Source organism: Eurypyga helias, unplaced genomic scaffold (assembly GCF_000690775.1).
Source record: "Eurypyga helias isolate BGI_N326 unplaced genomic scaffold, ASM69077v1 scaffold10367, whole genome shotgun sequence".
NCBI lineage: Eukaryota > Metazoa > Chordata > Aves > Eurypygiformes > Eurypygidae > Eurypyga > Eurypyga helias.
The window spans coordinates 98,824-113,555 of record NW_010262296.1 but is presented as its reverse complement, the minus strand read 5'-3'; the positions used below and the strand labels follow the sequence as shown (position 1 = coordinate 113,555).

The window sequence follows — 14,732 nt, the reverse complement described above, 5'->3', positions numbered from 1 at the left end:
CCCTTCCACAGTGGGGAGACTCTGCGGACACCTCTACTCAGCAGCCCATATTAGATGGCCAGAAGAATGGCCCCTGGCTGCGTTTGGTCCCTGTAGGAGAGCACGGTGACCTGGCAGCATTACCTGACATTTTGCTTGTCTTCCAATATTGTCAGCCAGTTCCCTGCTCACGTGGGAATTTGTTGGGACACCAGTAGCCCAGTATGTGCTGTTGGATTTGTAATTATCTCCTCCCTTCTCCAAGGTGAAACTGGAGACTGATAGGAAATATTAGTGGTAAAACCTGCTGGCTTACCCCCTTCATCCTGTTATCCTGCCAGTGCATAGGTCTTTCCAACGGTGTATTTGATAGGAGTGTGCCAGATAATGCAGCTGCTATCACACGCCTTTGGGCAGAATGAACAGAGAAAACCATTGCATCTATATATTGTTTTAGCTGAAATACCAAAACCAAGATTAAATTACAGCTTCAGTTTCCTTTCTGGTTATGTTAAAGTTGAAGGACCTTTTGCAGCACATTTGAGGATAAATTTCAGCTCTTTATGTCTGCGAAGGCTCTTTATCCATTAAACACCCACTGCAAACCATTTACTGAAGATGTAACAGACTGTAGGTGAGCCTGTTAATATATGTGAGAGCATGGATAGAAAAGAAACTGTCAGGACTGTCCTATGCTAAGACTTATTTCAGGTACAGCAAAGTTCTCCTGGCCATAGCCCGCCAACTAGTTAAAGGTCTTGCTCCTTCCTGCTGCCGGTGTATGAAGGGTGCAGATGGAGCAGTAGCTGACCTCTCACAGGCATGTCTCATTACACATACCCTGGACAACTCAAAGTCTGTCTTAGAGTATTCTAAACGTCTTTTCCTTCAGTAGAGTTTTTTGTGCTATATTCTGTGTCTGTTGCTGTACTGTGTAATCCAGAGGGAATCAAGGCATCCCTATCCCCTTAATCTAAAATGCTAGTAATTCTGATTCAGTTAGTCTGTAAGTAATATAGAAAATGCACAAAATTAACTTGTAAAGATCCAGGTGGCTAAAGAGCATCTCTGAGCTCGGTGCCTCTGAGGCAGTGCCGGCGTAGGCTGGAGCAGGTCAAGAGAGCCTATGGAGATTGATGTGTCCTTCTGCCCCTGCCCCCCTGCAAGTGTGTAAGGTCACAATGTCACAACACAAGAAAGGATGATCCCCTTGTTCAAACTTTGTGCTAAGCTCGGGAGCTGGAGCATTTCAGCTAGCAGAAGAGACAAGCATTGCATACACCTTCCCTCAGCCCTTTGTGCTTGGGTTCGCTTCTCAGCAGCACGCAGAATCACAGATGTGTAGTTCTTGCTCTTTTGCCTGCCTTAAAGCTCAGCTTTAACCATGCTCTCTGCCTTGCTACAGGGACTCCGCCGTTTCCAACAATAAGACTCCACACAATAGCTCCATCAGCCACATTGAATCTGTCCTTCAGCAGCTCGACGAGGCCCAGGTACAGATGGAAGAGCTCTTCCATGAGAGGAAGATTAAGCTAGACATTTTCCTTCAGCTTCGGATCTTTGAACAGTACACCATCGAGGTAAGAGCTGGGAAAGGTAGAGCTGTGGGAGAGGGAGTGTATGTAAACATACTCTGGGAGGATACACATGGAGCTGTTTGATTGTGCTCAGCTGTCCAGTGAGGAAGGGAGAGAGTTACAACCAGGTTTTAAATTTGGCATGTTGAAGCTAAAAATATGCTTTAGGATATACTGCTAGAATGCACTGAAATAAATTCACGTCTGCTTAACTGACTGTGCTGAGAACCTGCCTGCTTTGTAGAGAAGCTGCCCCTGTTAGAACTCTTTATTGACACTGGTCTCTCAGGGATTTGAAAGTTCAGCATCACTTGTTAATGAGTTTTGCCTCTCTGCATACAAACATACATGTATACAAAGAGATACATGCTTGCCTTTAAACCACTGAGTGAAAAATGTTATGCATGAAATGACAGGATATCTAAAAGGTGGGCTTTAAGCATCACAGTGGATTTATTTAAAAAGGGAAAAAAAAAAGTGGGGGGATAGCTGAATTATCTTTTTAGGTCCCCATGCGAAAAAGGTCTTTCAGTTCTGTTTTGTACTGCTGTTTTGAAGTTAAGGCACTGGATGGGAAACTCATCAAAGCATTAATAATTTAGGTATTGTTGGACAGAGAAACTTTAAAGAGACTCTAGCCGATCTCATTAATTACTCGTCGTAATTCTGATAGGATGTGATGCAAAAAGAACAACATGTAAATTAACTTGTGCACAAAATCCCTGAAAATCATGTGTCAACACTTACGTCCCTTCTGGGCTATGTTCCTCCTGCTGTAACCCACTATTGCTTCTTCAGTTCGTGGAGCATGGTGATGTATTCCTGAAGGTATTGTTTGTAAATCTGTAGGTAATCTCAACATGGGTACTGATGATTAATGGGAGCCTTAGGATGCTGTGTTGTACTTTGTTTATTTTAAGACATTGCATGATGAATTATAGTGGAATAAAAGTCTGGAAACAGGGTTTTAGTTGTCTTGATCTACAATGGGATGCCAGAGATACTCCTTACTCATTTCTAGCTTTCTGTTGTGACTGCATAGTTAGGTATTGTACTGAAACCTGTTCTACAGTGCTTGTTATCTATGTAAGCTAGAATAGTTTCATTTTACTTACCAGTTACAGTCTCTTTGATGTTGAGAGACAGTATTCTTTGTATGCTTGTGTGTATAAATGTGTGTATTTCGTGTCAGATCACATACTTTGCTGTGGGAGCAGTGGTTGCCTTAAGAATGCTACATTCAAAATTGAGGAGCCTGCAGTAACTGTAGTATCTCCTACTATTTTGGTACAACAGTGTGGCAAATGTTGAATAATTGAGACTTTACAGATATAGATGGTGTGTGGATGCATATATTTATACATACCTATAAATGCCACCTGTGTTTTTGAAAATGAAGCAAAAGAAATTAAAAACAGTATGTCCTTCTGGAACACCCAAATGTATCTGTAGGCAGTACATGGTGAGCCCATGTGAGTCAGTCATTAAGATCTCAGTCTGTTTCACCGCAAATTCTAGGTCTCAACCTAGATATTAAGTAAAGAGCTAAAAAGAATTAAAAATGGCTGTTTTCAAACTCTCTCTCTTTGTAGATAGTCTTTCAATCAAAGATTTCAAAGACCACTACCATCATGGATTACTTTACTGATGGGGCAACCAAGGCATCAGGAGACCCCTCTATATGTGGTGCCAGAGATGGGAATACTATGTGGATCCGTCTGTTTTGTTTCTGTTTGAATCCTACTGTCTATTCACAGACACATTTGGAGTGGCGGTGATACATTAAGATATTTAAAACTGGAAATGTGCTTGAGAGTCTTCTAAAATCAAATTAGCTAGAAAGGATTTTAAAGGAAATCACCACTTAGTTGTCACTGTAGATTTGCTATATTTTATCATAAGAACATTTGAATTCCCTCTTCAAGACTAATATTACAAGGAAATAAGAGAACATGTTTCATAGGGAGTCTATGGGCAGATTATTTTATTTAGAAAGCTGCCTCTTTCTGAAAAATATTTTTTAATTCTAGATTCATTATGACAATTTATAACTGAACACAAAATTAAAAATATATTCAGGACAGAATCTTAAATTTTGTAAGTATGTTTAGTGCTTAAACAAGAAAAACAGTTTGATGGATAATAAAAAGAAAGACAATTTAAAATAAAGTATTAAATGACACGTATGCTATGCATTTCAAACAACAGCTGAATTGGCTCAAATTGACACAATAATGATCCTTAGAAAGTAAATTGCAGTCAGTTGCCTCAGCCCTATAATGAAGATTCCAAGTCAGTCGGAAACTGTTATCAAAATTAACAAAATTATCTCACGCCATTGTTGAGAAGCAAAAAGATTTTTTTCATCACCATAATTAAAAAGCATGTAGTATTTCTGATGATTGACTATTCTAAGCTTGTAGGGGGGAAAGATGATGAAATTTAAACCAGGAAATTAAATATCTTTTCTACTAAAGCCAAGTAGCTTGAGCTATGACTGGAAATGTGTTTAGGTTTTAATTTTCCCTAATAGCCTAGATCCTGCATAGATTAGGAATAGTGAAATAATTTGTATCAGCACGATTGTAAAATGAGTTTCTCCTAGTCTAGATAAGCCCCCTTCCATCTGTCCGAAGAGCAGGGCCATGTTGAACACATCCCTAAAGAAACCCCTCTACCTGCCACAGCCCTGTTAATCTCCTTCTTCCCCTTGCACAAACCGCTGGCAAGACGTGGGCCCAAAGCACCGTGCTGTTGTAGTCAGACTGTGGTCTCTAAAAGTAGTGCTGTCTGAAGACTGGAAAGTGGATGCTCTTTTCAGTGTGCTGGAAGTCATAGTTATCAGCAACCTGGTTTGAAAACAAGAGCTGAGGAAGCTGGATTTTGAGCTGGGATCTTCCAGCCTGCTTGTCTAAGAACATCTTGTCCATCTCCCTGGAGCAGGAAGGCAACAAGAAAAGCTGTCTGGCAGTGGGCAGTGGTTATGCTGCAGGGCCAGGTTTGCTCAAAGGGAACCAGGTTGCCCCAGGCTCTCTGTGTTGCAAAGTTGAAGTTGACCCTATTTTTAAATTGCAAAATATCTTTTCCTGTCAAAGGAGAGTTTCAGCAGGTTTCCATGGGAACCCTGATGCTGCTCTGTGCAGAGCGTTTTGCTACACGGGTTCTGAGGTCCCCTGTGTTTCCAAAACAAAGTGCTTGATTGACATGGGTTTCCAAATGAAAACTCCAATGGATTTCCAAACACTGGCCAGCAGATCTTGGTCTGATAGCAAGTCAGAGGCCAGGTGATTCTGCTGCAGCTGTCTCATTTTCTTGTCTCCACCTCCCAAATTTGAACACCTTTGTCCTCCTTGCTGCTTCTGTCTTGTCAAGCACTGAGTTTCCCATTTTCCCCTCTCAGATCTGTGTTCTAACCCTTGGGTTTTGGGTTCTTGTGCTCCAGGGAATCCCTCATGGTGACAATTCTTCCCTGGGAACTCTGGTGACTGTTCCTTGCATCTCTCTCGTGCAAGCCAGCAGGATGCAGCTGTGGGAGCCCATCCGCTTCCAACAGCTTTAGGGAAAGGCTGCTCATTAGAGCTCGGGCTCAGAGAATAGTTACATCTTTTGTTGCCTCTTTCCATCCAGTTTTGGTACCAAACATTATTTATTCCATTAATTTTCCCTATTACTGTTTCTCTCACCCTTTTCTAATGAATAAGGCAAATTGAAAGCATTAGGAATTTTTCAAACTTGCAAATGACAATTAAGTAATTGTAGTTGTATTTACAAAGTGTCTGACTGTCATTTATTCTTCAGAAACGTTCCTGCTTTTACTCTTCTCTCCAGACACTGAAATCCATGCCATAGTCCACATAACCCTTTCCTTTGGCTCTCCTTCCTAAACTTGTGCTGTACCCATCTGCTTTGTAGCCCTCCTGGTTTTTGAGCTTTTCTATAATCTTCTCTTCTTGACAGAGGTTTGGAGGCCAGCCAGACTTCAGAATTAATGATTGCTGCGCGAGCAACACTCACTTCCATCTATTTAGGCATCACTGAACCTTTTCTTTTACTTCGGTGAAATCTGCCAACTATTGTTGCATTTTGTCTTCAGGAAAAGTATTTTACGTAAAGAGAAGCCACCTGCCTTTTTCCTTAGCAGGACAGACCAGCTGCAATCATTTAGGACTTCTAAGCCACACAGGCACCTTTTGTGTTGTACTTGAGTCGAGGCAGGTTTGGCAGACATGAATTTGGATACGAACCCACAGGCACATGGCATGTGCTGCCTGCTCTTTCTTGCCTTCATCTCATTATATTGACTGATATTTACACTCTGGGTTCTGGGGTAAATTATGAAATCCAAACTATGACAACACCTGGAAACAGAAATCACAGAAATGTGAGAGAGCCTAGCTATCCCTCTGGGAGGTTATTCTGCTTTAGCTTTTAAAACCATCAAATGACAACCCATCCTTTATTTAAGAAACGTGTCTAACTTTGATGCCTGATATGTTTTATTCCTTCACCAAGTCATTGCACGTTTCAAGACAAAATGGGATCATTAGGATTATAGGGTTGGTCTTTCTATATGCTACAGACTTCAACTGAGTTCGTGCAGCCAACCAAGTAACTCGGGAGATTTCATGCAGTGTGAATGTGGTAGCTGATCCACTACAAGGAAATAGGGTGTAAGACTCAGGGGACGATAGCTGGCAGACATTAGAGGCAGTGCTGGCACCACACGGAGCACATAATCCATGTGAACCACAGTCTTACCCCAGAGTTATATCCTCAGTAAAACCTGTCAAGTATTCTTTGTCCCTTGTTTCAGAAATAGTAATTTAAAGCTTATTAACCATCATTTGAATGAATTGTAATATACAGCATAAGGAATTAATGGTAAAACTCAAGAGCTACAACACCAAACAAAATTACTGTCATCCAGAGTCTTTCTGCATAATTTTCCTTTATATCTTTCATAGAGAGGAAATCAAATTGTCCTATAGACCTCTATGAAACTCTGTGACTGAGGAATGATCTAGTCGATACCTATCTGGCAACAGCTGTTGGTTACCTCCAAAAAAACTTCCCTCTCCCTTTCCCAGAATTGCCCAGCTCCTTCTCCTGCAATACCTGTGGATCTGTGCAGTGCTAGACAGAGCCTACGCGCTCTAGTCTTAGAGCAGCTTGGTTCCTAGGCCAAGATACAGTCCTGGAAGCTATTACGGGGGTTACCTCTGTACAACATAAATTTGATCTTGTATGCTGTTTGTTATCTTTTTGAAAGCACCGTGATCACTGAAATCTTCACCTGCTGGATATCTAATTTTCCACCATTCAGTGTCTTTGGATCCATTTAACTTGCTAATTAAATTTTTCAGCCTTGATTTCACTTGCTGGCTCTTCTGGCTGTTCGCATCCATCCCTGAGCATGAGCTTAGAAAGGAACAGGAGCCAACCTTCAGACAGTAGTTTGCTTCACTGTTATTTACAACTCTCTTGAGTTTCCCATTCCAGGTTTGTAATGTTATCAGAATCTTTCAAGTGAATTAGCTGCCTGCTTGAAGGTACAAGATATTTTATAGCCCTCGCTGACTTATAGCTGACACTCAGATGTAAGCTGTTTTATTAGAAATATGAGTTACAGAGATATTGAGATACGTTTGAAAGAAACAGAATGGTAAGAAAAATATCAGCCTCTTCTACCCATAAGCTGGAATCCTATAATGTCTGAAGCTTAGCGAGCTTTTGTTTCTTTTCTATACGTACCTTCTTTTCAAACTTCACATCAGTTCATTTTAAGGAAAGGCAGGCACTAAGCTGTCCTGGACACCCTGTCTTTTGGAGCTGAATTCAAATGTTTCTCTTGATATTTTTGGGATTCAGGAGGCAAAAGCACCGGAGCAGAATCATCACTGTGACAGCCTTTTCACACTTCAGTGGCCCAGGTCTCCACTAAGCCAGTGTGGCATCTCTGCCATCAAAAGTGGGTGACAGTATTGTCATATTGCACAGTGTCAGCCCAAACCGAGTCCTGGGAAGGAAGAACAGCAAACTTTCTGCTTACGTGATCTGTAGAAGTGACAGTTTCATTCACCCTTTCCTACCTACATCTCCTATACCATATACACTTAGTATCAGTCTGCTCGTAGATCCACTTAGCCTGTCACATCCAGTCCTCTGCTCTTCCAGCCTGCTCTGAATGCCAAGGCAGAGCCAAGGGCTCTTGCCCCTGGCGTCCCTGGTGCCCAACCTTGAGCATGTGCCTTAGAGATCTGGTGTCCCTACTCCATTATAAACCCCTTTCTTTCTGAACTTGCAGACACACCCTCAGCATCCAGGAGTCAGAACTACCATATCGTATCTGACCTGTCATCTCATCCATCCTCACTCTCTGTTCATCCCAGCTGAATGGTTGCTAGTCTTTTTTTCTCTTGAAATGAGGTAGCTTTTCCCTTTTCTTGATTCTGAGCTTTGTACAGATCTGCTCTGTGCCTGTGTGACTGTTATTCCTGTCCTGCCTCATCCTCATGCTCTACCCACTCTTTTCACCTTTGCTCCTCCTCCTACTTGCACCATCATTTCTCTTGCCACCTGCCTCCTACCATTTGCTCATTCTTCCCAGGCGTTTTTACTCTTCTTCAGATCCCTCTCTCTAGCCCACTATCTTTGTGTTGATATCTTCTGCTCCAAGGATAGAACTTTCTTTCCCTGTTCCTCACATGCCCTTCCTCGGCTCATACTTCAAAATACCAGCTCTTATGTGATTCATTTGCCATATAACATTTATTTTCTTATGCTTGATTCCTCATTTCCCCTCTCCACCTCCTTCAATTTGCAAACAGAATTTTCTGGTTGGCATTAAACAAGATGACTTTAGGTGTCAAACACTGAATCAAGGCCAAGCAAGCAACATTCAAGGCTCAGCAGCACCATTTTGTAGAAAATCTCAGCAGCAGGAAAAAAAAAAAAAGATACTTAGGATTTAGATATGAAATAGTTGCAGATGTACAATTGCCTGCACAGCAGCTGCTGCAGCTCGGGTAGGCTCTTTATCCTAGTTCACAAGCAGGCTGCAATGTAGGCTTGAGATGGCTGGACTGTTCCTGTTATTATTACTTATTACTGCTATTACTCTTCACCTGCATACCTCTTCTCTATACCTCTCCTCTTTCTCCAGAATTGCAGATGAACATGTCTCTCTTCCTTTGGTCATGTTATCTGCTGGTGTTGCAACATGGTAAGTCCAGGAAGCAGCAAATGCAGCAGTATTGCAGCAGTGGGAATTTGGGTGTATTAAGTTGCTGCTTTAGGAGGATTCCTGCCTAAAGAGTATGTGGTCTAGACTGTGGTCGCTGTGTCTGCATGAAAAACAGACCTGGCTTGACATACTCTGTGTATCTATTATAACCTTGTGATAGTAGCTGGGAGCCCAGCACAAACTCAGTATTTGCTCATGTGCTGAAGTTAACTCTTGGGCTGCTTCTGTTGCTCTGATCAGGACATCTCGGGTTTCTCTTTTAACACTAGGTTGGGTTCACTACCAGCATTAGTTCCTCTGCCGTTATCATGGCAGCAGGAGCACCTATTTCAGGTGAAGAATGAAGAAATGGGCTTTCCAGGTTTGTCAGTCAATCGCTTTGTTCTGTCTTTCTCATTAGTAGTCTGAGATCACTTGACCTTCCTTTAGTAATAGGAAGCTGTTTCTTGGCCACCAGCTTTATATGACCTGCAAGGACGGAGCATGGCTCCTTCCAAGGAGTCATCCGGAGCGTGGCTGACAATCTGTGCCTGCACTGTTGTTGCTCTTGTCACTCTTCGGCTTTGGTACGATTTCTCTCTTGTGCCACAGCAGAACAGCGCAGAGCTGTTCTTCTCGTAGGGCATGTGAGGGATGCTAAGGTCTGTTTAGAATCGCAAACCCTGGGAAGTAAAATGAATAAGCATAAGAAGTGCTGTCAGTTCTTTTCTCAGGACAATTCCTGACACAGGCCCAGCACAACTGGCTCTTACCACAGCTTAGGACACCTCTGTCTGATGCACTCCAAGTTTCACCATAGATGTGAATGCCTGACTAACCTGTGAAAGCTGCCAAAGTCCTTTTTTAGACTTGAAAAATATAGATCTGTAGGTAACAAAGCTGTGTAATTATGGCTTCTTCATGAAGAAATAGAAATAATTTTCCCTGTACCCAAGTCAGACCAGTTTGGGACTAAAATTCAAATTCTGGGACCATTTCCAAATGGTCTTGTTTGAAGTACAAAAAATGCTGGGATTTTGAGGCACTGGCTGTACAAACAGAAAAGGAAATGTCTTAATGAGATATGCAAAGCAGCATGGTCTCTGGGATAGGGCACCAGATTGGGATTCAGGAAACCTGGGTTGTTATCACAGCTCTGCTATTTCTTCTTTGCCTTCGTGTACTTCAGATTCCCTTCTAGCCATCTGTTTGTCTCAGTTACTCAGAGACACGTACCCAACCTTCCTGTACACACTTTGTCTGAAAAATTTGGTGATATTTCACCTCTTGCTGTGCCTGACGCCTTCTTCTCTTCCCCTAACCCAGCCTATAGGGTGTTTGTCACTCCTTCATCAGAAGGCAACTTCCCTCTCCCTTCCTTCTCCCCTCCATTGGTGGCTGTGCTCCTGGTCCTGGCAGAGCTAACAAGGCCCTGTTAGACCTGTCCAACTGTCCAGAGCCTCTCAGGTGCAGTCTTAGCCCCTGGCCCTGGCAATGTGAGATGAAACCCCCTAGACTGGCCTTGCATCCCGAGGAATTTATCAGTCATGTCCTGGCTGCCTGTACTGTCCTTTCCTCTTTAACTGGAACCACGGATGGATAACGGAGCATAAACCCTTCAGTGCCTTGCAATGGCTGACAGGACAGGTAAATGTTTAGGTGCAGCTGCTCCTGCGTGGGGAGTCTGGTGAAGGCTGGCTGCCAACATGAGCACAAGGAGCACTGGTTGCCTCTCTTGAATGATGGTGCCTCTCTGCTAGTGACCCGTCTTGGATACTCATGCCTAAGAGGAAAAAGCAGTACAGTCAGGAACAGCCATTTCCCTCTGCTTGAGTGGTAATTGTTGTAGATTTACAACAATTGGTGGAAAAGTTGCTAAGAGAAACAGCACCACAGCAGAGAGGCAGTTTTGTAGAAGGGCTGGATCTTGGCATACTTGTGGAAACTTTTGTTTCCTTCGTATGTCCATCATACACTCCACTGACAATTCAACCCTCTGAAAGATCTACATTTTCCTGTCCTGGGGATCATGTCCATAGACAGAAATGGGTTGGAAGGACTTCGTTTTGATCAGAATCCCCAATTGTAATATCATGGTAGTTAAAGCAAACTAATGCAACACATTCCTTGATTGTTTTAATCTTTTTCTCTTCCTGGCAGTTATAAATGCTGTTAGACATCTTTCTGAGTGTGTATGCATGGAAATACTCACAGGAAATTGGGAAGTACTTTGTGAATCCTTGTAAAATTTCAAATAATTATGTTTTAGCAGCCTGATAATCAGTGCAGTGAATTCAAGCAGACAGTATTTGTAATAGTTCATAAAAATTAAAACTCTTCTGATTCACTTATATCCCATGCCTTTCCATTAGAAATAGCAGAGAAGATTTGGCATTGAACTTTAAGTGTTATTGTTGTGACTGTAGGAACCTGTGCTTACTCCAAATTCATTCTGTTGTTTGTAGTTTGAAACAAGGTCAAGACCACCTCAGTTCTGATTGCCGTTAGCTGGGGATCTGTCTCTAAATGTAAATGTATCTAGTAAAACCCTTCTCTATAATCTCCTTTGACCATTTCCCCATAACTGTTCAATCTGCCAATAAGCCTCCACCATCCAGGAAGTCTAGCCATGATGTGTGAATGATTCAGAGGCTGCTGGAAACAGGAATGGAGCCAAAGAGACTGTAGAGAGAGCTGTTATTTAAAGGTAATTGAGTGGAATGGGTGATGGAACAAGCTGAAATGAAATAGAAGCCCCTCAGGATGTCCACGCTCTGCCTTTCACCCTGCAGCTGAGGTCCCAGGTTCTTGGTTGAGTAAATCTGCTTTTCTGCTTCTCTCAAATGTGAGAAGAGCTGAGAGATGGTCCGTTTGGGTTGCCTACCTGTGCCTGCGTTGGATGTAATGTATGCTTTCTGGAATGGAAAACTGGATAGAAAATTCTGAATCTTGGCCACTTAGGAAGTTAAACATCTTACTGCACACAGGCACTGAAGAGCACCTTTAGTGAGAAACAGAGAACCTTTCACTACGTCATAAAACACAGATTCACAGAGTGGTAGGGGTTGGAAGGGACCTCTAGGGATCACCTAGGCCAACCCCCCTGCCAGAGCAGGATCACCTAGAGTAGATCACACAGGAACAAGTCCAGGCAGCTTTTGAAAGTCTTCAGGGTAGGAGACTCCACCACCTCCCTGGGCAGCTTGTTCCAGGGCTCTGTCACCCTCACAGTGAAGAAGTGTTTCCTCAGGTTCAGGTTGAACCTTCTGTTTTCCAGTTTATGGCCATTACCCCTAGTCCTGTCACAAGTGGGATTTCAGATACCTAGTTGGAGCTCTCCTGAATCCAGCTATGAGGAATTGCCCTAAGAATCAGAATGAAGGTGTTTATTTAAAACAATTTAAATACTTACGAAAATTCTGCGTAGTACTAGCCTATATGTGTGATTTAATTCCCATTCCCCTTGTGTCCCACTCCCTTACTCATTGTCACTAGCACATTCCCTCTTTTTTGTCTGTAGCAGCAGAATCTAAGTTGAGGTGAGTGTGCACTGTTTGGGAGGAGGCTAGGTTTTGCTTTAACTGAACAGACAGAACCAGAGAAGGGCTTTAATATGGGTTGGCTACCTGTGGGCTAAAATACACAACATACAGTAAATGGATGGCTAAAATAGTCAGGCTGCATGTTATAATCAAGAAGCAAAGAAGGCAACAGATGATGTTGCATGTTCCCATGAGTTATTTGCCAGTAATAACCAGTCTTTGGTTAGAATCAGGTACCATTCATGATTCTACTGGTGATTGACCTGGCCCTTGAGTATGATGTTTCTGTGCTGTACTTTCCCCTTCTGTATAAGTGGATTGTATATATTCATTCACCAGTGTAAAAACTTTCAGATCCACAGGAGAAAAAAAGTTACACAGGGCCTGTTCTCAAGTCCACTGAAGAAAACAGAAAGGCCCTTATAAAGCACTGTAAGTTCCTGAAAGCACAGCATAGGACTCATTGTACAATCAACACTGCGGGGTTGTATGCGTGTGTGTTGCAGAATGTTGTTAGAAACATCAGGCCGTTTTGGGATTATATGGTCACAGGTGTTACAAGTTGTCTTGCAATTCCATAATTCTTCATTTACATTCTTTAAATTTGAATTTAGTCAGAAACGTTATTTCTACCACCCATGTGAATATAGTGGGTCTTCTCTTACAGTGCCCTTTGGAATGTGTAAGGGAAAAAGAAGGTGTCAGATTTCTTGTTGGACCGGTAATCTCTTCATGGATCCTCACCTCAGCAAAATGTTAAGTGGGCAGGATCCAGAGTGTACTGAGGCAGTGGTTGGAGGGTTTCTGAATCAGAGTAAAATATAAAGTGCTTTCGTAAGCCAAACATGGCTTGAGAGTAAGATTTTTTTCATTGAACTTGAGTGAATACAGTGCCTGTCTTCTGCCCATCAAGGTTACAGCGGAGTTAGATGCCTGGAATGAAGATCTGCTGAGGCAGATGAATGATTTCAACACCGAAGACCTGACTCTGGCTGAGCAGCGTTTGCAGCGTCACACCGAGCGGAAGTTGGCAATGAACAACATGACTTTTGAAGTCATCCAGCAAGGGCAAGATTTACACCAGTACATCATGGAGGTCCAGGCTTCAGGTGAGCAGAACAACCTGATCTCTATTTTACTTGAGGGGAAAAAAAAAAACCCAACCCCAAATCCTCAAAAATGCATATCAAGCAAAAATATCCCAACACATACCAAATAGCTCTGCTTTTAACCTAAGTAAGTGTGGGCAATACCTGTCTCTCCACTCCCAGAACTGTTCCACAAGTTTGGGTAATTCTTTGACTCAGGATTATATGTCAAAAATTGCTGTTTCTTTGAGACTGAAACCTGCTGAGGAACTGAAGCTGACTTTCAAGTTTCAGTCAGAAAATTTCACAACAGCAGGATGGAGTTTGTGATAATTCCAAAGTGGATGGAGAAAGCAGGACAAGTTACACTGGTAAGGTGTAGTTACACTGCAGCTTGCACCAGCTCAGAAACAAGCAGTGCAGGGAATCAGGAGTTAGGGATACTTTGGCTGGCCAGTCAGACCTGAGGTCTGGATGAAGTCTAGTCACTCTGGACTCCTAAGCTTGTTGACCTTTCTGCAACTCAACTTTGTAGAGAGGCAAACTGTCCAGATGTGCTGGCCTTGTTCTCCGCCAACTTGAGCGCCTTTTCCCGATGCCACGTTTCTGGGTGTAGACATACATGAGAGAGAGGGCTGAGGGGAGAAAGAAGGTAGTTATCCAAGAGCCCTCTGGGAACGAGTCCAAATATGAGAGCCATGAAACCGGCCATGAAATGGAACGCTTGCATCCAGCCAGCTGTAATTGGAATTATATTGTACAAAAAGGGAATATGATAAACCATACTGGAATTTTCCTTTTCAGTGTGTATTGAAAGTTAAAGGCAGCAACCTGGATTGAAAAAAAAAAAAAAAAACCAAAAACAAAAACCCAAAACCCACAAAACAAACAACCAAAAAAACCTAAAAACCTTTGGCATGTGTTCTTAAATGACAGGCTTGATTCATGTTGATCAAGAGTCTGTCTGGTACTTCTACTCTGCTTCTCAGTAGTAGGATCCTATTTCTAAGACTTTCTATGAATCAGGATTTTTGTATCCTTGCATTTTGCATTTGGAAAAGGAATATCATAATTCAGTTTAATCACTGCATGAAGTCGAGAAGTGAATCTTACTTGTATGTGTTCTTAAATGACAGGCTTGATTCATGTTGATCAAGAGTCTGTCTGGTACTTCTACTCTGCTTCTCAGTAGTAGGATCCTATTTCTAAGACTTTCTATGAATCAGGATTTTTGTATCCTTGCATTTTGCATTTGGAAAAGGAATATCATAATTCAGTTTAATCACTGCATGAAGTCGAGAAGTGAATCTTACTTGTGAAGTGT

The 14,732-nt window shown here is 42.3% G+C and overlaps 1 protein-coding gene across 1 annotated transcript in view; it reads left to right on the top strand.

The window, feature by feature from the left end:
* The window catches only part of LOC104512619 (kalirin), a gene marked incomplete at both ends in the record, with an annotated part of 113,838 nt that overhangs the window by 18,683 nt on the left and 80,423 nt on the right, over positions 1-14,732 (top strand). Inside the window, 2 exons of the mRNA XM_010155670.1 lie at positions 1,385-1,559; positions 13,234-13,429. Of these exons, the coding sequence (XP_010153972.1) occupies positions 1,385-1,559; positions 13,234-13,429 (371 nt within the window). The remainder of the gene's footprint in view (positions 1-1,384; positions 1,560-13,233; positions 13,430-14,732) is intronic.